Source organism: Hemitrygon akajei, chromosome 15, assembly GCF_048418815.1.
Source record: "Hemitrygon akajei chromosome 15, sHemAka1.3, whole genome shotgun sequence".
NCBI classification, from domain to species: domain Eukaryota; kingdom Metazoa; phylum Chordata; class Chondrichthyes; order Myliobatiformes; family Dasyatidae; genus Hemitrygon; species Hemitrygon akajei.
In genome coordinates this window covers 47,267,375-47,294,134 of record NC_133138.1, presented here as the reverse complement: position 1 = coordinate 47,294,134, position 26,760 = coordinate 47,267,375, and the positions used below count along the sequence as shown (strand labels likewise).

The 26,760-nt window shown below is 43.6% G+C and overlaps 1 protein-coding gene and 1 long non-coding RNA gene across 8 annotated transcripts in view; one reads left to right on the top strand and one right to left on the bottom strand.

Moving 5' to 3' along the window:
• Positions 1 to 247: 247 nt before the first annotated feature.
• The window catches only part of LOC140739320 (5-phosphohydroxy-L-lysine phospho-lyase-like), a 38,796-nt gene continuing 12,283 nt past the window's right edge, over positions 248 to 26,760 (top strand). For 2 of the 7 annotated variants that reach the window (XR_012101602.1, XM_073067499.1), the window contains exons 1-6: positions 248 to 672; positions 4,091 to 4,209; positions 11,238 to 11,397; positions 22,907 to 22,981; positions 24,481 to 24,568; positions 24,662 to 24,778. Coding sequence is in view for 6 of the 7 variants with exons in the window: in XM_073067499.1 (XP_072923600.1) it covers positions 254 to 672; positions 4,091 to 4,209; positions 11,238 to 11,397; positions 22,907 to 22,981; positions 24,481 to 24,568; positions 24,662 to 24,778 (978 nt within the window). In the remaining variant the exon portion in view is untranslated. Of the gene's footprint in view, positions 673 to 740; positions 805 to 1,804; positions 1,924 to 4,090; positions 4,210 to 11,237; positions 11,398 to 22,906; positions 22,982 to 24,480; positions 24,569 to 24,661; positions 24,779 to 26,760 lie in introns of those variants that run through there. The other 5 variants (XM_073067498.1, XM_073067500.1, XM_073067502.1 and 2 more) reach the window with 5 other exon arrangements.
• On the bottom strand, positions 11,603 to 13,105 carry LOC140739322 (uncharacterized). Its single transcript, XR_012101603.1, has 2 exons — positions 12,733 to 13,105; positions 11,603 to 11,773 (listed from the first exon to the last, which is right to left on the bottom strand). It is a non-coding gene; the product is annotated as an uncharacterized lncRNA (long non-coding RNA).

Below are 26,760 nucleotides of genomic sequence, written 5' to 3'. Positions count from 1 at the left end.
ATCTATCTATCTATCTATCTATCATTGGTCAGTCAGAAAGGGGCATAGCCCATGTACTGAGCCCCAGTAATTCTGGCACAGGAGTTGAATATTTAGATAAACTAATGATTTAGTGGCATAGTTATCCCCAACTCAAGCCAACGGGGACATTTTAATTTCGTTATTTATCTCTTTTTTTAAAAAAAAACTATTTCGCAGCGATTATAGTTGCCAAGCCCATCTGGTTCGCAAGTGGAGAGAGGGCCCGTTGAAAATGCTCACTGAGCCAGCGGAGGGCGTTTCGGCTGCGGGGCTTTCTTCGCTAAATTACATATTTAAAAAAATAAACACAGAAAATTCTGGAAATCTGAGCAGGTCAGGCCGCATCTTTGGAAAAGAAACCGTCAACATTTCATTTCGGAGGTGCTTCGTTGGAGGTAAATTGTCTGTGAATCGGGGTGAAAACAACAGTGGATCTTGGACCGGGTTTGCCCTACAGTCCCGGATCTCTATTCAAGGCCTGTCTCACTCGCCCTTGCCAACACACACACACACACCGCCCTCGGCACTGCGGCGCTCCTGCTCCTTCGCTTGGGACGATTGTACGGCGTCGCACGAACGAAGCTGTCCGAACATGGCATCTGAACTCTACCATAAAAGCCAGACCGTGGCCCTTCGTAAGAAATTAATTGTGTAAGCGCTTGTTCTCGCGCGGTTTTATCGGTGCGCAGACGCAGAGTGGGCTGGAGGTATCTGTGGAAGTAGAGGGGCATCTGTCACCATTTTCATCGTGAGAGGTGGGATTTGGGGCATCTTGACAAACAGGTAGCTGTGAGTTAGGGAGACTCATTCCATCTTTTTAGGTTTAAAAATACAAAAGAAGACTTGTTGGTACGTCAACTCGGGCCCATGAACTGTGGTTGGCGAACAGAAATAAGGCGTTTTACACTTGCAATTCGCTGCTTGTTTGTTCTTCCTGGAGAGTCCCTCCAATTTCCATGAATCTTTCTGCCACACCTGAGTAATTTGGAATGCTCGATTAACCCTACTAGTCTTTGCGAGCGAGGCCAACTGGGGAGACTTGCAAACTCCGCTGGAGGTCAGAGGCTGCGCGGCCATGGGGGAATCACTGACGTGTCAGATTTACTGATTCTTGAGTGATTGCCAGGCTGTGAAGACATTTCCACTTCTGGCTATTCCCCCAGACGCAGATATACCCTCTGCTGTGTTCTGTGTGCTGGTGGTTTTGTGCCGATTGCGCCATGAGGCCGTCATGTCCAAGAACCCAAGTTCCTTTTGGAGCCCTTCACATGAGGCATGGTGTTGATAGGGTAGATAGAGGTTTCTTGTATGTGCTTTCTTTTACCGCTGCATACTAGCTGTCACACAGATTTGACTAAAGAAGGCCCTTGTGGAATATAAGTATCGCCGGAAATTGGTGAAGCAAGCAATTAAAAGGACCCCTGCAATGTGCTTGGCGAGCAGGATTAAGGAGAGTCTCAAGGCATTTTATACTTGTATTAAGAAAAATAGGGTAACCAAGGGTATGGAGTCAGAGCAAGTGGCTGAGGTATTAAATGAGTACTTAGTGGCAGTTTTCCCTGTGATTTGTAATGACAAGTGTGTGCAGAAATCTCGCACTCTGCAGTGTTTTGCTCAGTGACAACATCTGCACACTGAATTTTATATATAGAGGTATTCATTTTTAACAGCTGGGTTTGATCCTTTTCACTCTTGTTCATCTACACTCTCACAAAACATATGTAGTGGGCCTGTAGGGTAATGAAGGATTTTCTTGCCAGAGTATTTGCATACAGTCCATACTGTGATTTGCTTGCTAAATGATACTTTGGCAAAGATTTTTGTTTCCTCACTAGCAACAGGCAGGGTCCTAGAGGATTGGAGCTGTGGATCTGTTCAAGAAAGGAAGCTGGGATAATCCAGGTAATAATAAGCCACGTCAGTGGTATGGAAACGAATGGAGCGGGCACAGGGGAGTGTGATTTATACACATTTGCATGGCCTGCTTAATGACAGTCGGAGTGGCTTTGTGCAGGGTGTGCCATGCCTTATAAACTTTGATCGAGGAGGTGATAAAGGAACTTGATGAAAGCAAGGCACTGGACGCTATCTGTTTGGACATTTGAAAAGTTCCCTTTTGTAGATTGATTCAGAAGGTAAAGATGCATGTGATCTAGGATGAGTAGCAAGATTGGATTCAGAACTGGCTTGCCCTAGGAAGACAGGAAGGGTGGAAAGCTGTTACTTTGGCTGGAGGTCCATGGCTAGTGGTGGTCTGCAAGGATTGCTGTTGGGACCCAAGTTGATAGATGGATTAGCACTTTGCTGAGGCGGAGTTATGGATTATAAGAGAATACAGTGGAATATAGATTAGGTACAAACGGGCTGAGAGTTGTCAGGTGCAGTTCAATCTGCTTAATTGTGAGGTATTGCACTTTGGGAGGTCAAATGAAAGAAGAAAGTGTGCAGTTGAGGTACAGAGTTGATGTCCAGGTCCATAGTTCACCGAATGTGGCTCCAGAGACGGATGAGGTGGTAAAGAAGGCACATGGCATGCTTACCTTCATTGGTGGGGAGGGGAGTATAACAGTTGGAAAGTCATGCTGCAGCTAAATAAAACTAGTTGGTCAGCACTTGGGAGTATTGTACTCAGTTCTGGTCATCCCACAACAGAAAGGATGTAGAGATTGTGGAGTGGGTGCAGAGGAGCTTCACCGGGTTGCTGCCGGGATTAGAGGGTATGAACTCTGCAGAAAGGTTGGACAAACCTGGGTTGTTCTCCCTAGAGTGTCGGAGGTTAAGAGGTATTTCAAATGATCAGAGACATAGATAGACAGAACCTTTGTCCCAGCATATGTTAAACAGCAGAGAACATACTTTTAAGGCTAAGGGGGCGGGGGGGGGGGGGGGGGGAGTTTAACGGCAATGTTTTTTAACGCACTGTGGTCAGTGCCTGGAGTGTATTACCAAGGGTGGTAGTAGAATCTGGGGTTTGGTGATGTTTAAGATAGACACATGAATATGAAGTGAATGGAGGATAGGGGTGATCCCCAGGAGGAGGTTTAGTATAATCCATTGTCAAGATCAGTGCAGCACCATAGGGCAAATGGCCTGTCCAGTGCTGTGTTGTTCCATGTTCTGTGTCTGGAGACCAGGATTTCTGCATGGTCATTACCGTACATGTGGATGGATGTGTATTCCTATAAACGCACATGCCTCCTTGCTGTCTGCCATAATTAAAGTTACCTTCCACTGCCTGCCTCCAGTAGATGAAAAATTGCTCCACAAAGTGCAGCGTGAATTGTAGAAGCATAATGGATATGATCACAGTGCAATAACTCTCAAGGAATACAGTGAGAAGCAACTGTCTGAAACTGAACCAAGCTATTGGTACCTTAAGTTATCAGTTCCCAGCTCTGTGATATCACACCTACCTCAGTTCATCTACTGCTTGAATATTTAACATCTAAAGTTCTCTGCAGCCCTTACCCTACCACTGAGCATCTCACCCATCAGCCTGATCTACACAAACTCCCATTTGTGGTAGTATTACTTTATCTGTTGTGCAACTTGGTCTGAGTAAATGTTGCTTCATTTGGTGGTATACATGTATATAGTTAAATGACAAGAAACCTGAATTTTAACTTGAACTTGAGTTAGGCAGTAGCTCAGCTTTAAAATTGTCATCTTTGTTTTCAGCACACTCTATGTATGCCCTCATCCCTCCTTACCTCTGTAATCACCTTCAGATGTTGACTGAGTTATCTGAAGTCCTTAAATACGTTGAATTTAATGCCACCAATCTTCTCCAGAGGCAGCTGTCCCTACCACTGGCAAGGCACTAAACTCTGGAGTCCTGTTCTAAATGCTTTTGTTTCTTGCTTCCTTTTAATGTTCTTAGTTATTTAAAAAAATAGTTGATTTCACTCATTTGTTTCGGAAAGGAAACAGCATATATAAAATTTACCTTTAGTTTAATTATGTTATGCAGAACAAAGAAATATAATGCCAAAAATTAATTGATAAATAAGAGTATATCTAAAAAGATTAAATTTTGTTTTGAAAATAATTCTCTGCACTTTCTTTTCAGGCCTTTTTGTAGGCTTTTTTTCCCAGACGATCCAATCAAGATTGTCAGTGCTCGTGGACAGTATATGTATGATGAAATGGGAAGAAGATACCTGGACTGTATTAACAATGTTGCTCATGGTAAGAATATTATTTATTTGAATGACAATTTGGCACATCTCTGAAAGTTACCTATTCATTCCCATTTACCCAAGAACTCAGTGCAGTGCAGAGTGTCAGAGTAAGAAAGTCGTAGCTTATTCAAAAGTTGAATTCATGTTATTTGTGGTTTGCCTCTGCTTCTCAGATCCAGGGGACCTCCGTTGGTGTGTGTGAACACTGACTACAGACTGTTTGGTTGTAGAGCACCCTTGTGCTTGAACAGCTATCTGCACTTCATATTTGTGAAGGAACAGTCCTTTTCAATATTTCTATCAAAAACAATAACGATCATCTTGCTTTCTTTGGGTAACAGACCTTGCCATAGTCTGTTGATGGAGCATTATTTAGTAGGGGAGTCTTGAGGCTGCTGCCCACCACCCCCCCCCCCCACTCCTGTATCCTGTTGCAATGACAGATTGGATTACCCTGAATCAGAATTAGACCAGTGTTTACTGCAAGGAAAAATGGCAAAGGTTTGAAATTGGTCAGATGAGAGATCTGCAAGAATATAAAGCCAACTTAATTATTTAAAAAACCAAAAAGGAGGCCATAGGACATATCAAGCTGAAGGAGGAGATAAGTTGGGAATAGATGGAACTGAAGAAGCATAAGAATGAAATAACTATTAAAACAAATTGTGAACCGCTAATATTAAAATTAATATGTTATAAAACATTTACAGCAATATTTTCCTTGTTGGGATCTGGATATCACTGTCATGGCTGGCATTTATTGTTCATCCTTGTTTTGGTGAGCTGCTGCCTTAAACCAGTGCGACCCTTCTGGTGAAGGTACTCCCATGAATGCTTTCCCTTTAATGTATATTGACTTCAGCTTTCACCACAATACCTGGATGTTACACTCCGTCCTCTCAACTCTGGAATTCAGCCTGTTTGAACTAAGGTTGTGATGAGATCTGGAGTTAAGTTGTCTAGGCAATACCCAAATTGGGCATCAGCGAGCAGGTTGGTGGTGAGTAAGAAGCAGTTGACAGCTCTGACATTGGATCAGATTCGTCCTGTGATTTGTAATGGGAACATACTGAGCTGATTAATAGATGCCACTGTTATAACTGTACTGCAATAGCTGAGACAGAGGTACAGATCTTTACTATCACATCTAGGATGTTGTTTGGTCTCACGACATTTACTGTATCTAGTGCTGGGAGACTAGTTTCTGTGACGGCAAGAGACTGCTCCTGTTAGCTGTTCACTTCACCACTGTGCATTGCTGGATACTTCGGTCTGATCCACTGGTTTTCAAATACTTAGCTCTAGCACGTGAGCCATGCAGACTTGCTGATACTTCATTTTTGGTTAGCCGTGGTGCTGCTCCCAGCTTGATCTTCTGCACTTCACCCTCAAGCCAGGAGTCCAGCCTGGTTTATAGTAACAGTAGAAAGAGGAAAATGCCACGCTATGAAGTTAGAAAGTATGATAATATATATTCTGCTGCTGCTTGTGGTCCACAGTACCCTATCTATGCCACATCTGTTCATGGTCTTACCTATGTAGTGCAGTGGAGGATTTCCTTGGTGCGATAACAGGACATTGTCTCCATGAGGACTATACTCAGTGGCCACTTTATTAGGTACACCTGTACATCTCGTTAATGCAAGTATCTAATCAGCCAATCTTATGGCATTAACTCAATGCACAAAAAGCATGCAGGTGTGATCAAGAGATTCAGATGTTGTTCAGAATGAGGAAGGAATGTGATCTAAGTTATTTTGGCCATGGAAATGACTGTTGGTGCGTGATGGGGTGGTTCGAGTATCTCAAAGCTGCTGATCTCCTGGGATTTTCACACACAACAGTCTCGAGAGTTTACAGAGGATGTTGCAGAAAACAAAAAGCATCCAGTGAGTGGCAGTTCTGTGGGTGAAAAGGCCTTGTTAATGAGAGAGGTCAGAGGAGAATGGCCAGACTGGTTCAAGCTGACAGGAAGGTGGCAGTTACTCAAATAACATACAACACATCAAACCTTGAAGTGGATGGGCTACAATAGCAGAAGACCACAAGCATACACTCAGTGGCACTTTATAGGTACAGGGTGTAAGGTGATTATCGAGTGTATGTGATCACCTCTACAAATGCTGTCAGGGACACATTACGCCCTAAGTCAGTTGCGGAGGTCAAGATCAAGTCGGTTTATCTGTACTGTTGGTTCACTCACAAATCCAGTCTGGTGGCTGCGTTCACTGTGAGTTGGTCAGATCACCTGTTGTGTTGCTACCAAACCTTGGTGAAGAATTGGAGTGCCCCCACTGAGACCTCCTGCTGTTTCCAGTGTTGCGCAGCATGAAGGAGCACTGACTGATCGGATAAAGGAGGATGGTAGTTGATAATGAGAAGCAGATATCCCTACCTAGTTTTGACCTGACTCCACGAGACTTCATGGGTTTTGTGATGAAGGAGACTGTGAGGTATGATTCTGACAGTACAACTGCCAGGGTGTTGTTTGATCAATGCAAGAATTTACCCAGTCCCCAGTTTTGTGAGGAGGACTTCAGTGTAAATGAGCAGGTGGTGACGTTGCCATGTCTGCATTTTGTACTTGAATCAATTCAAGTTGATTATTCTTTCTTTAAATGGCGCAGAATGATAGATAGATAGATAGATAGATAGATACTTTATTCATCCCCATGGGGAAATTCAACTTTTTTTTCCAATGTCCCATACACTTGCTGTAGCAAAACTAATTACATACAATACTTAACTCAGTAAAAAAATATGATATGCATCTAAATCACCGTCTCAAAAAGCATTAATAGCTTTAAAAAGTCCTTAAGTCCTGGAGGTAGAATTGTAAAGCCTAATGGCATTGGGGAGTATTGACCTCTTCATCCTGTCTGAGGAGCATTGCATCGATAGTAACCTGTCACTGAAACTGCTTCTGAGACTGAGAACTGAGAGGCTTGAAAGGGCGTTTCAGACAACATTAAGGTTCAAAAATATGCACCAGAATAAGCTGCACTTTTAGCCAAGATGTTCCAATACACTTACAATGGGCATCTACATAGAAATATGGAAAAGAGGAGTGGGTCTGGGAATAGGATGGAGCCTTAAACAAGGTGTCCCTCTTTAAAAATTATGAGTCACCCATGTAATGGCCAGACAAGGCCAAACTTTTTTCTCTCAAGAGCTGTGACTCTTTGGAAGAACCTTTCTCCAGCACATTGGAATTGACATCTGGTACTTTTAAGGATGAAGCAGAAAAAATACTTGATGAGCAAAGAAGTGAAAAGTTACCGTGGGTAGACAGGAATGTGCAGTCAGATCAACAAGCAAATCCCTGTGCACACTTGGCTCCTCTGGGTTGAAGGAAAGGTAGATAAAACCTTTGTTCCACAGGAATAAAGCTTCAGTAAATTCACTAATGCAACAGACTGAGGGATATGGCACAAAGCTGGAATGATATAGAGGTCATGAGGTTGAGAGTTATAATGTGCCTGCCCATCACATAGAATTTATTCCAGGAGGGTGCACCTAAGTTTGCAGGAAGTCAGAGAATTCGGTGGGGACAAAGAGTTCAGTGTGAGTGGTGCTTTAAAGGGGAGATGGGTTAGTAGGTCCAGCTGTTCAATGGGTAAATAACAGCCGTTGATTTGTTCAGACTCTTATCACAGAGACTTTGTTCTAGCATACCTACTAGAAGTCATTTGAGGTGAACTCACACTGGAGGGAAGAAAAATTCTGGGGTAGATAAAAGATGAGGAGTCAATTTTCCAAGTGGACACCTGTCCATATCTATGGTCAGAGTTACTCCATAGATGCTGCCCGTCCAGCTGAATTCCTCCTGTGTTTTACTGTATGTGTATCTTGAGAGTCACTCCAGCTTTCTGATGCACAATGCTATTCTAGGAGTTGCGTGAATTAATTTCTAGGCCACTCTCTCAACTAATGCAACTAATATTAAATCCAGCAACAGAAAGACTATAGTTTTTTGATTTTTTTAAAAATCGAATTCTCCTGTTTTGCTTTAACCTGCTTGTAATAGTTCTTCGTTTTCAGCACAGTGAAGGGTAGTCAGAGGAAAGGGGCATCATACAAAGAGAAATGGTTGTGGGTTTGGGAGTCCAGCTTCTAAGCCCAGAAACATCACTTCAGGAGTTCCTCAGAGCAGTGCACATTCAGCCATCTTCAGTGTTTTATCAGTGATCTTCCTTCTGTCACCAAGTCAGGTAGGGATCTTTATAATGACCGCACCATTTTTAATCCCATTAACAACTCCTCGCATAACAAAGCAGTCCATGCTCACAGGTAAAAATATCTAGGTAACAATCTGTACAGATTAATAAGTGGTAAGTAAAATTTGTGTCATTCAAGTATGAAGCAATGACTGTCTTCATAAACAATAATCTCATCACCATCACCAAATCTGCCCTCATTAATTTCCATGGAGCCACCTATGACCAGAAACTTAATCTAGACTATCTGTGGCTACTGTCACAAACTGGTAGTGGGGTGCTGTATTTGTAGTGGTTAGTTCGACTCTGACTCCCTAAATATGTACAACTACCTAGAAGGAAGTGTGAATAAATGCTTTCCATTTCAGACGATCACCGTCTTTCTAGTACACATTTCCAGCTTCCAGTATTCAGTTCAGGGATGGGGTTCCTCTTGTCCTCACCTACCATCCCACCAGCCTCTGTGTCCAGCACATAATTCTCTGGAATTTCTGCCATCTCCAACGGGATCCCACCATCAACCACATCTTACCCTCCCCCCTCCCCCACTTTCTGTTTTCCGCAGGGATCTCTCCCTGTGCGACTCCCTTGTCCATTCGTCCCTCCCCACTGATCTCCCTCCTGGCACTTATCCTTGCAAGCAGATCAAGTGCTACACCTGCCCCTACACCAACCCTCTCACTACCATTTAGGGCCCCAAGCAGTCCTTTCAGGTGAGTCAGCACTTGTTGGGGTCATATATTCAGTGCTCCCAAAGTGGCCTCCCGTACATCGGTGAGACTGGTCGTAGATTGGGAGACAGCTTCGCTGAGCACCTATGTTCCGTCTGCCAGGAGAAGCAGGATCTCCCAGTGTCCACCCATTTTAGTTCCACTTCCCATTCCCAATCGAATATGTCAATCCATGGCTTCCTCTGCTGTCGTGATGAGGCCACACTCAGGTTGGAGGAACAACACCTTATATTCCATCTGGGTAGCCTCCAACCTGATGGCATGAACATTGATTTAGAATAGAATAGTACAGCACATTACAGGCCCTTCGGCCCACAATGTTGTGCCGACCCTCAAACCCTGCCTCCCATATAACCCCCCACCTTACATTCCTCCATATACCTGTCTAGTAGTCTCTTAAACTTCACTAGTGTATCTGCCTCCACCACTGACTCAGGCAGTGCATTCCACGCACCAACCACTCTCTGAGTGAAAAACCTTTCTCTAATATCCCCCTTGAACTTCCCTCCCCTTACCTTAAAGCCATGTCCTCTTGTACTGAGCAGTGGTTTATTAGTTTGATTTATCAAACTTCTGGTAATGCTGTCCTCTCCTTCACCAATCCCCATCCCTTTTTCCCTCTCTCACCTTATCTCCTTCCCTGTCCATCATCTCCCTCTGGTGCTCCTCCCCCTTTTCTTTCTTCCATGACCTTCTGACCTCTCCTATCAGATTCCCCCTTCTCCAGCCCTGTATCTCTTTCACCAGTCAACTTCCCAGCTCTTCACTTCATCTCTCCCCCTTCAGGTTTCACCTATCCCCTCGTGTTCCTCTCTCCCCACCCCCCACCTTTTAAATCTATTCCTCATCTTTTTTTTCTCCAGTCCTGCCCAAAGGTCTCAGCCAAAAACGTCGACTCAGGTTTTTTTTACCATCGATGCTGCCTGGCCTTCTGAGTTCCTCCAGCATTCTGTGTGTGTTACTTGGATTTCCTCCACTATTAATGCTACCCTCACCGGCATCTCTTCCATTTTGCGCACATCTGCCCTCACCACATCCTCCTGCCACCCCAAGTTCCTCTTGCTCTCACCAACCACCTCACCAGCCTCTGCATCCAACACATAATTCTCTGGGTCTTCTGGCATCTTCAACAGGATCCCACCACCAAGCACATGTTTCATTCCCCCCTTACTTTCTGCTTTGTGCAGGGATTGCTCCTTACGCGATTCCCTTGTCTATTCGTTCCTCCCCACTGATCTCCCTCCTGGCACTTATCCTTCCAAGCAGAACAAGTGCCACACCTGCCTCTACACCTCCTCTCTCACTGCCATTCAGGGCTCCAAACTGTCCTTCCAGGTGAGGTAACTGTTGGCGGCATATACTGTGTCCAGTGCTCCAGGTGTGGCCTCCTGTATATTGGTGAGCCCCGATGTAGATTGGGAAACTGCTTCCTTGAGCATTTATGCTCTGTCCACCAGAACAAGCGGAATCTCCCAGCTGCCACCCATTTTAATTCCTCTTCCCATTCCCATTCTGACATATCTATCCATGGCCTCCTTCACTGTCGCGATGAGGCCACACTCAGGTTGGAGGAACAACACCTTGTATACCGGCTGGGTAGCCTCCAACCTGATGGCATGAGCACCGATTTCACAAACTTCTGGTGATGGCCCACTCCCTCTCCTTCATTCCCCATTCCCATTTCCCTCTCTCACTCTATCTCCTTACCTCATCATCTCCCTCTGGTGCTCTTCCCCCTTCCCTTTCTTCCATAGCCTTCTGTCCTCTCCTATCAGATTCCCCATTCTCCAGCCCTTTATCACCAATTGACTTCCCAGCTCTTTACTTCCCCACCCCCCCCCCCCCCCCGGTTCACCTTGTATTTCTTCCTCCCCGTCCCCCACCTTCTTACTCTGACTTTTTTCTCCAGTCCTGAAAAAGGGTCTAGACCTGAAATGTCAACTCTGTCAATTTCTCTAATAGTTTAAGGGAGACTCACAATGGTATTTAACACCATTAAATGGTGGTGCAGTTTCGCACTTTGGTGTGCTTTCTACCAATATTACAAAGCTGCATGTTAACCTTTCAATCTCTTTTCCCTTTCATAGTTGGACATTGTCACCCAGATGTTGTGAAAGCTGGATCAGCACAAATGGCAATACTGAACACAAATTCACGTTTTCTTCACGACAATATAGTCCAGTACGCCAAGAAATTGTCAGAAACACTGCCACCGAAGCTATCGGCTTTCTACTTTGTGAACTCAGGGTAAAATTTAATACTTGAAATTTGCTAAGCGTGCTTTTAAAAAATGTGAAAATATTACTAATCATCTCAAATGGTAGCTAGTTTAAATTCATGAATTCTGGTAACTCTGAATGCATCCATGGTATAATTCTATTGTCACTGAAATGTTGCTATTATTCTAGGTATCTTACTTCAATGAAAACATTACCAAACTTCATTACAAACATTGACAAGGATAGTGTAGTTGATTTTATTAAATTCCAAAAATGTTTTGCAGGTATGGTCTCTCTTCCCTGAAGGCACTAACTTTGTAGCATCAGTGGGGGTCACTTCTTGTTGTGGATTGCTCGTTGGTACCTTGGCAAAGGACTGTTTGTCTTTATGCTTTAGCTGTGAGCTTTAAAAAACACATCACTTGGATTAGTGAGAGAAGCATGCCGAAACTGAGCACGCACCCATTAGCAATAATGTTCTGACAATAACATTTGCTTCAAAGTGGAAAAATATATACTGTAGTTTGTTCTCATTCTTCTAACTTGTTGCCGCTCATTGAGTCATACAGCATGGGAAAAAAGTCCCTTTAGACAACTAGTTGGTGCTGACCAAGATGCTTACCAGACCAGGCTAGTCCATTTTCCAGCATTTTGCCCATAAACTTCTAAACTAGTGGTCACCAACCTTTTTAAGCCCAAGATCCCCTACCTCGGCCTTAGTGAAAGGCAAGATCAAGCTCAGATCAATTAGTTACACGCATGCGCACTGGAGCAGAAAAGACCGGAAATAAAACCCCACAACCCAGAAGTAGAAATAATGTATAAACAGCAGGGGTACCCATCCCTTTTTTACACCGTGGCCCGGTTTAATATTGACAATATTCTTTTGGACCAGCTAACGGTGGGGGGCGGGGGGGGGGGTGTTAAACACTACGGGAATACAGCGATACTCGAAGCAGGTTCCTTACTAGTCTTCATGGCTCTCGGCACTTAGCTTCTGTCCCGTGCTGCTCACGTTTTTTCCGCTGAAAAATCTCAACGGGTTTGTCTTTAAGTGCAGGGTGCTTGGACTCAGGGTACCGGAGCAGTTTTGAGGGCTTCTATGCTTCATTAGACAGCCTCCCGGCCCAAACTCCAGCCTCCGGCCCGCCCGCCGCCAGACGCCTTGGCCAGGTGCGGCTGGTTGTGTATGGGGTGAGAAGACAAGGTAAGGGTACTGGGGCTGTGGCAGTCGCAGTCTGGAGAGAGCGACTGACCGAGCGAGGAGCGTGACAGGGCGCCCGCCCGCCTCCCTTGTAGGATCTATCAGCCGACAAAAGTTTGTTTCAGTAGATCACAGTGAGATAGCTACTCTGATACTTACGAAACCCTGAGCCCGAATTAGGTTGTCTGCCAATATTTTAGCACCGGGCTGCCCATGAACATTCGGTGTGCTAAACAGGTTTCGAGGCGGCGCTCCAGGCCAGTAAGAACTGCACTTCTCGCCGACCGGTTACCCGAGGCCAAATAGTGATCCCTGGCGCGAGGGTATCACTGCGTTTAGGCAACTGATGACCTCGCGTGGGTTCAAGTTCAACAGTGGGCGTGACAGGGAATGAGGAAAGGTGCAGCTGACTCATATCGTTTCCTCGTTGGGGACCACTGAATTACACTGTGTAGTCACGTGGCAGGAGAGCTACGCGCATGCGCACTGGGCAGAAAGAACAGAACTAAACCCCCGCAACCCGGAAACAATCTCTCTACAGTATTTGTGTATTTATTTTTCTTTTTTTTTTCGGGATCTACTGGGAAAGTCTCAAAGATCAACTAGTCGATTGTGATCGATGGGTTGGCAACCACTATTCTAAACCTTACCTATCCATGTCTCTGTTCAACTGTCTTTTAAAAGTTGATGGTTCAGGTTTTTTATATCATAAAACCATTCATTTGAGATCAATTCGGTGGCCATTGACAAGAGAATGAACTTCAAATATCCTCTTTTATGTGAGTTAATTGGAGGAGCCATGTTTTATTATAATGGATTTTACTAGAAAAATTCTTGTCATTATAATTTCAAGCCAAATGTTTCCCACATTCAGTAACAGTATTTAACTCCTTCACATATTGGCAAACAATCCTGTCAACAAGATGACAAATTATCTGAAACTCCTTGGTTTTCTGTAAAAAAAAAAAGAATACAAAGTTTTTTTTGTAGTTTCAATTCAACCTTGGAAAACGGGCAAGTGTATATATTGGAAATGGAATTGATTTCTACTGTTGCCAGATCCTTCCTGCTTCGTCATTCTCTGTGTAGCCTCATTGAACTGGGAATTGTAACTCCATTTAAAGCACCATGTGATCCCCTCTCCCCCCCCCCCCATTCATCCAACACCTCAATAAGAAACTAGACCATGGAATATACTAGAAAACATTACCTTAGTAATCATAAATCCAGTAAGTAACCATAGAAAGTAGATTTTATGGAAATACTATCAATTTATTCAACTGTAAAGTAGAAACTCTCAGCCTTTATATTAAAACAGTACAGTATTGCACAGATCCACAATGTTGTGCTGAACTACTTAAACTATTGACACCTAATTAATGTAATCCCTCTTTCCAGCATATCGAGCATATCCCTCCCTTCTCTGCATATTCATGTGCCTATCTTAAATGGGTCTCTACCACCACATCTTCCCCCATCATTCTCTGTTTAAAAAAAACCTTACCTTGCATTTCCCTCCTCACTTCAAATACTTGCCTTCTAGTACTAGATGTTTTAATAGTGAGAATAGGATACTGACAGTCTATGTATTCTTTATAATTCTGTAAATAATTTTATATCCATGTTTTGTATGGACTCTGCTCAACAATAAGCAATGTACACCTTACCAGCTGGGGCACAAATTCTTTGCTAGATACTACAGGAGGAAAGAGAATAAAGAGACAATGTGAGGTACATCACTGGAATGGCAATTATCTGAAGTAGTTGAACTCAGCATGAAGGACTAAAAGCTGTAATGTACTAAACTGGATGCTGATTTGTTGGACAGATTAGAAGCTTGAAGACAGTGAGAGTAGGAGTGGGATGAAGCATTGAAGTGATATTTGACTGGAGGCTCAGGGTCACTCTACTGATCTGAACTGATGTTCTAAGAACATTCACCCAATCTATTTGTTTTTTGTTGTGAGAATGTGTGCTGAATGGCAAATGCAAGCATGAATAGACCACTGCTTCACCTGAAATCGCTGTTTGGATCTCCAGATGACATGAAGAGCAGGCAAAAGAGGGGAAGCTGCGTCTGCAGTTGTGTGAGCTGTGCAGTAAAAGGGGAACAGGAAACAGAAGAAACAACTAGAATTTTGTAGAGGGAACAATATCTCTGGAATGCTAAAGGGGAAGGAAGGGAAAGATGCCTGCCTTTTCATCACACTTCATATAGGGACTCAGTTCTATCCACCTTTTGTTCAGATGATGATACCTTCCACATCTGTGCCTGTGACATATTGTCCTTTATTCCCCATTATGTGTTCTCTTTACCTTAGTGGCAGGGCCCTTTGCCATTCCATTACCTACAGTCTTTCTCCACTTGCCCAGAACAAAGATTGGGTCCCTTTGTTTCCACATTTCACCACACCAGCCTTCGCAATAAATAAATCAATTAGCCTAATTGCCACTACCAGACATCGTCATCATTCCAAAGTCCCCATTCCCTCTGGTCCATTCTTCCATCTCCACCAATGACTATACCCCTTCTTGTGGCACCTCTCACCATCACAATCAATGTTCTAGCAAGGCCTGCGGCCATCTGAATCAGGATCAGCTTCATTATCACTGACATATGTCATGAAATTTGTAGTTTTGTGCAGCAAAAATTGCAAGACATTAAACATTAAAAAGTCATAATCATATATACGTGCATACAAAAATAAATAATGCCATAGAAGAATAATGAGATGGTGCTCTCGGACCATTCATAAGATGACCTCACAAAGTACTTCTTGATGACCTTGTGGCTTAATGTCTGCCTGCACTGCACTTTCTCTGTAACTAACACTTTATTCTGCATTCTGCTATTGTTTTACCTTGCACTACCTCAGTGAACTGTTATGTATGGACGGTATGCACAACAAATTTTTCACTGTACCTCGGTACATGTGATAATAATGAACTAATTTACATTCCATTTAATTCTCACCATCCACTTTGTCTATTTTTGAAATTTTGACTTAGTTTCATTTCCAACTCTTCCCAGGGAAATGTGATGACCCAAACCACAATTCTGTTTCTGTCAAACATGTCCAGCATTTACAATTTCTCCTTCTTGATGTAATATAATTGGACAACAGACTTGCCAATCACATCAGCTCCAATCATCAATTGACATAGAACATAGTAAACCTACAGCATAATACAGGCCCTTCGGCCCACAGTACTGTGCCAAATATGTACTTACTTTAGAAATTACCTAGAGTTACCCGTGACCCTCTATTTTTCTGAGCTCCATGTACCTAACCAGGAGTCTCTTAAAAGACCCTACCATATCCGCCTCCACCAGCAGCACCGGCAGCCCATTCCATGTACTCACCACTCTCTGCGTAAAAAAAAACTTACCTCTGACATCTGCTCTATGCCTACTTCCAAGCACCTTAAAACTGTGTCCTCTTGTGCTAGCCATTTCAGCTCTGGGGAAAAAAGTCTCTGACTATCCACACGACCAATGCCTCTTAGCATCTAATATACCTCTATCAGGTCACCTCTTATACTCTGTCGCTCCAAGGAGAAAAGGCCAAATTCTCTCAACCTATTCTCATAAGGCATGTTCCCCAATCCAGGCAACATCTGGAAAATCTCCTCTGCACCCTTTCTATAGTTTCCGCATCCTTCCTGTAGTGAGGTGACCAGAACTGAGCACAGTACTCCAAGTGTGGTCTGACCAGGGTCCTATGTAGCTGTAACATTACCTCTCAGCTCATGAACTCAATCCCACGGTTGATGAAAGCCAATAAACCGTATGCCTTCTTAACCACACAGTCAACCTGCACAGCAGCTTTGAATGTCCTATGGACTCAGGCCCCAAGATCCCTCTGATCCTCCACACTGCCAAAAGTCTTACCATTAATACTATATTCTGCCATTATATTTGACCTACCAAAATGAATCACCTCACACTTATTTAGGTTGAACTCCATCTGCCACTTCTCAGCCCAGTTTTGCATCCTATCAATGTCCCGCTGTAACCTCTGACAATGCTCCACACTATCCACAACAACTCCAACATTTGTGTCATTAGCATACTTACTAACCCATCCCTCCACTTCCTCATCCAGATCATTTATAAAAATCACAAAGAGTAGGGATCCCAGAACAGATCCCTGAAGCACACCACTGGTCACCGACCTCCATGCAGAATATGACCCATCTGCAACCACTCTTTGCCTTCTGTGTGGCAAGCCAGTTCTGGGTCCACAATGCAATATACCCTTGGATCTCATGCCTCCTTACTTTCTCAGTAAGCCTTGCATGGCGTACCTTATCAAATGCCTTGCTGAAATCCATATACACTACATCTACTGCTCTACCTTCATCAATGTGTTTAGTCACATCCTCAAAAAAATCACTCAGGCTCATAAGCCATGCTGACTGTTCCTAATCATATTATGCCTCTCCAAACGTTCATAAATGCTGCCTCTCAGGATCTTCTCCATCAACTTACCAACCACTGAAGTAAGACTCACTGGTCTATAATTTCAGTATCAGAATCAGAATCAGGTTTATTATCACTGGCATGTGACGTGAAATTTGTTAACTTAGCAGCAGCAGTTCAATGCAATACTTAATCTAGCAGAGAAAAAAATAAATAAAATAATAAATAAATTAAGTATATTGAATAGATTTTTTTTAAACGTGCAAAAACAGAAATACTGTATATTAAAAAAGAAAAGTGAGGTAGTGTCCAAAGATTCAATGTCCATTTAGGAATCGGATGGCAGAGGGGAAGAAGCTGTTCCTGAATCACTGAGTGTGTGCCTTCAGGCTTCTGTATCTCCTACCTGATGGTAACCTGATCGTGCTGGTGAGGGCAGGAACAGGGAGCTATGGGATCTCAATGTATGGCTGAGGAGCTGGTGCAGGAAGCAGGGTTTTAGACCACTGGGATCTGTTTTGGGGTAAGGATGAATTGTACAAAGGAGACGGGTTGCACCTTAACAGGCAGGGGACCAGCATTCTGGCAGGCAGGTTTGCTACTGCTACACAGGTGTGTTTAAACTAATAAGTGGGGGGGAGGAGACGAACTGGAAATATAAGGATGGAGTTAAAGGGTAAGAGAGAATAAGAAAAGTTAAGAAAGGCAACAGAATTAAAGGGGCAGAAAGCTCAGGAAGGGATTGGAGAGTATGGTCAAGTGCAACAGAGATTGATGTGAGAAGCGAGGGGAGTAATGGATTAAAAGTATTATATGTGAATGCACGAAGTATAAGAAATAATGTGGATGAGCTTGAGGCTCAGTTGGAAATTGGCAAGTATGATGTTGTAGGAATAACAGAGACATGGCTGCAAGAGGACCAGGGCTGGGAAATGAATATTCAAGGTATACGTCCTATCGAAAGGACAGTCAGGTGGGCAGAGGGGGTGGGGTGGCTCTGCTGGTGAGGAATGAAATTCGGTCCCTTGCGAGGGGTGACATAGAATCAGGAGATGTAGAGTCAGTATGGATAGAACTGAGAAATTGTAAGGGCAAAATGACCCTAATGAGAGTAATCTACAGGCTCCCAAATAGTAGCCTGGATAAAGGGTGCAAGTTGAATCAAGAGCTAAAGTTAGCATGTCGCAAAGGTAGTGCTACGGTTGTAATGGGGGATTTCAACATGCAGGTAGACTGGGAAAATCAGGTTGGTACTGGACCCCAAGAAAGGGAGTTTGTGGAGTGCCTCCGAGATGGATTCTTAGAGCAGCTTCTACTGGAGCCTACCAGGGAGAAGGCAATTCTGGATTTAGTGTTGTGTAATGAACCAGATTTGATAAGGGAAATAGAGGTAAAGGAGCCATTTGGAGGTAGTGACCATAATGTGATAAGTTGTAATCTACAATTTGAGAGGGAGAAGGGAAAATCAGAAGTGTCAGTATTACAGTTGAACAAAGGGGACTATGGAGCCATGAGGGAGGAACTAGCTGAAATTGACTGGAAGGATACCCTAGCAGGAATGACAGTGGAACAACAATGGCAGGTACTTCTGGGAATAGTACAGAAGGTGCAGGATCAGTTCATTCCAAAGAAGAAGAAAGATTCTAAGGGGAGTAGGGGCGACCGTGGCTAACAAGGGAAGTCAAGGACAGTATAAAAATAAAAGAGAAGAATTATAACATAGCAAAGGTGAGTGGGAAGCCAGAGGATTGGGAAACTTTTAATGAGCAACAGAAGATAACTAAAAAAGCAATACGGTGAGAAAAGATGAGGTAGGAAGGTGATGCACCATCAATAACTCTCTGAGACGTGAGGTGAGATATAGGCTTTTATTGACTGGAAGAAAGAACAAGCAGCAATTGACCACCACACTACATCCTGGAGACTGAGAGGCAGGGCTCAGGCCCCAATGGCCTTTATACCGGGGTCTGTGGGAGGGGCCACTGTCAGTGGGAGGAGCCACAGGAGCAGTCAGCAGGGGGGCGTGTCCAGACAGGTATATGTAGTTCACCACAGAAGGTAAGCTAGCCAAGAATATAAAGGAGGATAGTAAAAGCTTCTTTAGGTATGTGAAGAGGAAAAAATTAGTTAAGACCAAAGTTGGGCACTTGAAGGCAGGAATGGGTGAATTTATTATGGGGAACAAGGAAATGGCAGACGAGTTGAACAGGTACTTTGGATCTGTCTTCACTAGGGAAGACACAGACAATCTCCCAGATATAATAGTGGCCAGAGGACATAGGGTAACAGAGGAACTGAAGGAAATTCATATTAGGCAGAAAATGGTGTTGGGTAGACTGATGGGACTGAAGACTGATAAATCCCCAGGGCCTGATGGTCTGCATCCCAGGGTACTTAAGGAGGTGACTCTAGAAATCGTGGACGTATTGGTAATCATTTTCCAATGTTCTATAGATTCAAGATCACTTCCTGAGGATTGGAGGGTAGCTAATGTTACCCCACTTTTTAAGAAAGGAGGGAGAGAGAAAACTGGGAATTATAGACCAGTTAGCCTGACATCAGTGGTGGGGAAGATGCTGGAGTCAATTATAAAAGATGAAATAGTGGCACATTTGGATAGCAGTAACAGGATCGGTCCAAGTCAGCATGAATTTACGAAAGGGAAATCATGCTTGACTAATCTTCTGGAATTTTTTGAGGATGTAACTATGAAAATGGACAAGGGAGAGCCAGTGGATGTCGTGTACCTGGACTTTCAGAAAGCCTTTGATAAGGTCCCACATAGGAGATTAGTGGGCAAAATTAGAGCAGCATATTGGGGGTAGGGTACTAACATGGATAGAAAATTGGTTGGCAGACAGGAAACAAAGAGTAGGGATTAACGAGTCCTTTTCAGAATGGCAGGCTGTGACCAGTGGGGTACCGCAAGGCTCGGTGCTGGGACAGCAGCCATTTACAATTAACATTAATGATTTAGATGAGGGGATTAAAAGTAACATTAGCAAATTTGCAGATGACACAAAGCTGGCTGGCAGTGTGAAATATAAGGAGGATGTTAAGGTGACTTGGACAGGTTGGGTGAGTGGGCAGATGCAGTTTAATGTGGATAAATGTGAGGTTATCCACTTTGATGGCAAGAACAGGAAAGCAGATTACTATCTGCATGGTGTCAAGTTTGGAAAAGGGGAAGTACAACGAGATCTAGGTGTTCTTGCACATCAGTCACTGAAAGTAAGCATGCAGGTACAGCAGGCAGTGAAGAAAGCTAATGGCATGTTGGCCTTCATAACAAGGGGAGTTGAATTGACCAAAGAGGTCCTTCTGCAGTTGTACAGGGCCCTGATGAGACCACACCTGGAGTATTGTGTTCAGTTTTGGTCTCCAAATTTGAGGAAGGACATTCTTGCTATTGAGGGAGTGCAGCATAGGTTCACAAGGTTAATTCCTGGGATGGTGGGACTGTCATATGTTGAAAGATTGGAGCGACTGGGCTTGTATACACTGGAATTTAGAAGGATGAGAGGGGATCTGATTGAAACATATAAGATTATTAAGGGATTGGACACTCTAGAGGCAGGAAACATGTTCCCAATGTTGGGGGAGTCCAGAACCAGAGGCCACAGTTTGAGAATAAGGGGTAGGCCATTTAGAACGGAGTTCAGGAAAAACTTCTTCACCCAGAGAGTTGTGGATTTATGGAATGCTCTGCCAATTCTCTGGGTGCTTTCAAGAAAGAGTTAGATAGAGCTCTTAAAGAAAGCGGAGTCAAGAGATATGGGCAGAAGGCAGGAACGAGGTACTGATTGTGGATGATCAGCCATGATCACATTGAATGGTGGTGCTGGCTGGAAGGGCCGAATGGCCTACTCCTGCACCTAATGTCTGTTGTAACAGTGAGAAAAGAGCATGTCCTGGGTGCTGGAAGTCCTTAATAATAGATGCTGCCTTTCCAAGACACCACTCCCTGAAGATGTCCTGGGTACTTTGTAGGCTAGTACCCAAGATGGAGCTGACTAGATTTAAAACCCTCTGCAGCTTCTTTCAATTCTGTGCAGTAGGCCCTCCCCCCCCCCCCCCCCCAATACCAGACAGTGATGCAGCCTGTCAGAATGCTCTTCACAGTACATCTGTGGAAGATTTTGAGTATATTTGTTGACATGCCAAATCTCTTCGAACTCTTAATGAAGTATAGCCGCTGTCTTGCCTTCTTTATAACTACATCGATATGTTGGGACCAGGTTAGATCCTCAGATATCTTGACACCCAGGAACTTGAAGCTGCTCACTCTCTCCACTTCTGATCTCTCTATGAGGAATGGTATGTGCTCCTTTGTCTTACCCTTCCTGAAGTACACAATGAATTCTTTCGTCTTACTTGCATTAAGTGCCAGGTTGTTGCTGTGACACCACTCCACTAGTGGGCAGATCTCTCTCCTGTACGCCCTCTCATAACCACCTGAGATTCTACCAACAATGGTTGTATCAACAGCAAGTTTGTAGATGGTGTTTGAGCTATGCCTAGCTACACAGTTATCCGTATACAAACAGTAGAGCAGTGGGCAAAGCAAATACCTTTGAGGTGCGCCAGTGTTGATCGTGAGTGAGGAAGTTATATTATCACCAATCCACACAGGTTGTGGTCTTCCGGTTAGGAAGTCAAGGATCCAGTTGCAGAGGGAGGTACAGAGGCCCAGGTTCTGCAACTTTTCAATCAGGATTGTAGGAATGATGGTATTAAATGCTGAGCTATAGTCGATGAACAGCATCCTGACGTAGGTGTTTGTGTTGTCCAGGTGGTCTAAAGCCATTGAGAGCCATTGAGATTGCGTCTGCCATTGATCTATTGTGGCAATTGGTAAATTGTAATGGATCCAGTTCCTTGCTGAGGCAGTCTAGTCATGACCAACCTCTCAAAGCATTTCATTACTAGATGTGAGTGCTACTGGGCAATAATCATTAAGGCAGCCCACATTCTTCTTAAGCACTGGTATAATTGTTGCCTTTTTGAAGCTAGTGGGAGCTTCTGCCCATAGCAGTGAGAGGTTGAAAATGCCCTTGAAAACTCTGGCTTGTTGGATGGCTATCTCTACTCCTTTTCCTGAATAAGGGAACAACATCTGCAACCCTCCAATCCTCCGGAACCTCTCCCATCCCTGTTGATGAGGTGTATTGTGGAAACAGGTTCACAGGTTTGGTGAGTGAGTTGGAGGAGTCTATGATTATATTAATATATTAACATATTAATCATGTATTTACAAACAGTAAAAAATTTTACTAAGCATTTAAAGTCCCCCATGTTAAACAAATGACAGAACTGAATATTCAACACAGGTACTTGGTTGAAAATTGCACACAGAGCATGCTTTCCCAATGGTTCTGTGAAGCATGCTTTAGAGACAGAGGAGAGTGAGAGGAAACCTCCCACACATGTTATTCTTTATACCTGGGGTACAACCTGTTTGTATCTGGACACTAGGTGTTTTGGCACACAAGCCAACCAATGGGAAGAGTAGCTTCAGTTTTCAGATCCACCAGTCACAATCGACATGGCAGAAGCGGTTTTTGACTGGCAAATAAGCCACACCCCCACACTGCACATGGATCATGCAATTTCCGGCTCCTGAGGAACTGGATGCATGTATTATTAGGAACCTTTAGGAATTGTTGCTAAAGAGGCAAACCAGTAGAAGTGGCTCCTGCCCAATTTTCGAAATTTAATGAAAAAAATTAAAAATATTCCTTGATTTTTCTCCAGAAAAATGGCAAAACCACGTGACATCATGGTTAATGTATTCATTGAATGTAATATTGCACAATTAACTTTTTAAAGAAACATGATAATTTCTGGAATAACGATTTATTATGATGTAATATTTAAAATTAACTTTATTTTGTTTTAATGACATTGTAGATCAGAAGCAAATGATCTTGCCCTCAGGCTGGCTCAACATTACACCCAGCATGAAGACATTGTGGTCCTCGAGAAGTAAGTTGCCTGAAATAAATTGATATGTAAATATACATGAACAAATGAGTTTTCTTCTGTGAGTTCTCAGTTTTGGTTCTTCTCTCTTTTATGGCACTGCACTTACATTGCAGAGCCTAAAGTGCTATAAACATTTTTAAGGCAGAGGGGAAATGGACACAAAATAAGCAAAATGATGAAAGAGTACTGGGTGTAGATGGAGTGTGGAGTTGAGGTTGCAATCAGATCAGTCATTTTATTGAATAGTAGAGCAAGTTCAAGAGACTGAAAGGCCAACTCCTGCTTCTAATCTCAAACAACTGTAAAACTGCAGATGTTGGAAATCCAAGCAACACACACAAAATGCTGGAGGAACTCAACAGACCAGGCAGCATCTATGGGAAAAAGTACAGTCAGCATTTCGGGCCTTGACCCTTCTTCATGACTCTGATGAAGGGTCTCGGCCCGAAATGCTGATTGTACAGTCGGCCCTCCTTATCCGCGAATTCAACCAACCGTGAATCGCGAAAACCCAGAAGTGCTCTTCCAGCACTTGTTGTTCGAGCATGTATGGACTTTTTTTCTTGTCATTATTCCCTAAACAATGCAGTATAACAACTATTTTACATAGCATTTACATTGTATTGGGTATTATAAGTAATACAGAGATGATTTAAAGTATACGGGAGGATGTGCGTGGGTTATCGTGGATCGGGATTTTAAAAATCATAAGTTCTCTTACTAAGTAAGTCGGAACAGGTACATCCGGTATTATTTAGCATCAGTTAGTCAAACGTTTGTCTTAGTATATAGTATATATTTTACCTTTCTATGCATATAAAACACTTATGAACGTATGTTTCAGCGCCGGGCTTAGGAACAGAAGTGACAGATCGCTCCCGAGTGCGCTCTCCACTGTGTTGGGTTAATATGGAGGATCAAAAACCCAAAACCCAATAATTAAACCACTGTGTTGCTTAGTAATAATTGTAGCTTTCATTGGGGCAGATCCATTCTCACTTTATCCTTTAAAATTGTTCTGATCGTTGACCAATGTAGCCTAATGCTTTTCCAATGACCGATGGCGTTTCACCTCTTTCCGATCGCTTTATTATTTCCACTTTATTTTCAATTGTGATCGTGATTATTTTCGTGAACAGAAACACTGCGGATTCAGATCTCTGCCGCTGGGTCCTAATGTCCACCGCACTGAGACAGGTTAAATAAGGTCTGGGGTTCCGCTTGGTCCTAAGGTCCACCGCATTGAGACAGGTTGAATAAGGGACTTGAGCATCCGTGAATTTTGGTATCCGCGAGGGGTCCTGGAACCAATCCCTCGTGGATAAGGAGGACTGTCTACTCTTTTCCATAGATGCTGCCTGGACTGCTGAATTCCTCCAGCAGTTTGTGTGTGTTCCCTGCTTCTAGTCTGTAATGTTTGTATAATGCATTGAAATACATTTCTGTCCTGATGTAACACTAATTAGATTCCATAACCAATACATATTTTTGTGTTCAAGTGCCTACCATGGACATCTTAATTCATTGATTGACATTAGTCCTTACAAATTCAGGAAACTGAGGCCACAAAAGGATTGGGTTCATGTGGTATGTTGAAGCCTGTTAACTAAATGCTGCTATTTATTGGAATATTTATATTGTGATATTGCCTGTTGTAAAAAACATATATTATCTGTGCAGGTTCCTATTCCAGATACCTACCGAGGGAAGTACAGGGAAGATCATCCTGATCCAGCATCGGCCTATGCAAGTGAGGTGAAAGAAGTTATCGATGAAATAGAAAGGAAAAATCACAAGGTACGGTACAATAGAGAAAAAATGTTTCCCTAAAATTATGGAACCTGATATTTTCCTTACTAACAGGATAAAACTGGGGTTAAAAGTCCCACTGAATTATAGCTGCCTATTTTTCCCATTCCAGATTCCAGGCAAAATGTTGGCAGTGTTTATTATCTGTTTGTTTATTTATTTGTACGTACAGTGCAGAACAGATGCTTCTGGCCCATTGAGCTGTGCCACCCTGCAAACCATCTATTTAACACTAACCTAATCACAGGACAATTTACAATGACCAATTAGCCTACAAACCGGTACCTCTTTGGACCGGGAGCACCCAGAGAAACCCATGTAGTCACAGGAAGAGCATACAGACTCCTTACAGACGGCAGCGGAATTTAACTCCAACACCCCGAGCTGTAATCACAAAATACCATGTTACCATGACACCACCACATACTCAGATCAAAGTCAGGCGGGAGTCCTAATCGAGATATGCATGATTAAATTATGTGAATATTACAGTACAATTTGTATCTGAAATAGATGTTCACACTAATGTTATTAGTTTGCATGTTATTGGAACCCCATTAGCATAGAGCACTGGGTACCTGTGTGCGTCTGGTTACTTATTTGCTCATGCAAAAGATTTATCATTTATTAAATGCAATCTTATTTTTGTGTTTGCCAACACAGTAGAGGTACATTTCCAACTCTGAAAGGACATGTTTCCTGGCTGCTGTGAACTCTCTACACTAGTGGTCGCCAACCTGTCGATCGCGATCGACTAGTTGATCTTTGAGACTTTCCCAGTAGATCCCAAAAAGAAAATGAAAATACACAAATACTGTTGAGAGATTGTTTCTGGGTTGCGGGGTTTTAGTTCCGTTCTTTCTGCCCAGTGCGCATGTGTGTTACTCCCCCGCACTACACAGTGTACTTCAGTGGTCCCTAACCACTGGGCCACGAGGAAACGATGTGAGTCAGCTGCACCTTTCCTCATTCCGTCACGCCCACTGTTGAACTTGAACCCACGCGAGGTCATCAGTCACTGAACTACAGTGATACCCTCGCGCGGCCGGCAGGAAGTGCTGTTGCTACTGGCCTGGATCGTGGACAGATGGGCGCCGCCTCTAAACCTGTTCAGCACACCGAATGTCCATGGGGAATCCGGTGTCAAAATATTGGCAGACAATTTAATTCAGTTTCAGGGTTTCGTAAGTAGCAGAGCAGCTATCCCGCTGCGACCAACTGAAACAAACTTTTGTCGGCCAATATATCCTACGGGGGGTGGGGGGGGGGGGTCCTGTCGCACCTCTGGCTCGGTTGGTCGCTTTCTCCAGACTGCGACTGCCGTGGCCCCGGCATGGGGACCTCCAGCCTTGACCTTGTCCTCTCACCTCACCCACGACCAGTCGCACCTGGCCAAGGCATCTGGCGGCGGACGGGCAGGAGGCTGTCTATTGAGGCAATGAAGCACTGAAAACAGCTTCGGTACCTTAAGTCCAAGCACCCTGCACTTAAGGACAAACCTGTTGAGTTTTTCAGCAGAAAAAACGTGAGCAAGCGGGACAGAAGCTGAGAGCCACGTAAGCTAAATTGCGGTATAGACTGGACATAAGGAACCTGCTTCGAGTATCGCTGTATTCCAGTCGTGTTTAACACCTCCCCCCCCCCAATCGGTTGGTCCGCAAGAATATTGCCAATATTAAACTGGTCCACGGTGCAAAAAAAAAAAGGGTGGTGTCCTCTGATGTTCATACATTATTTCTACTTCCGGGTTGCAGGGTTTTACTTCCGGTCTTTTCTGCCCCGGTGCACATACATGTAACTAATCGATTTGGAGTCAATCTTGCCTTTCACTAAGGCTGAGGTAGGGGATCTTGGGCTTAAAAAGGTTGGTGACCACTACTCTACACACACAAAACGCTGGAGGAACTCAGCGGGCCAGGCAGTATCTATGGAAAAGAGTAAACAGTTGACATTTTGGCCCGAGACCCTTC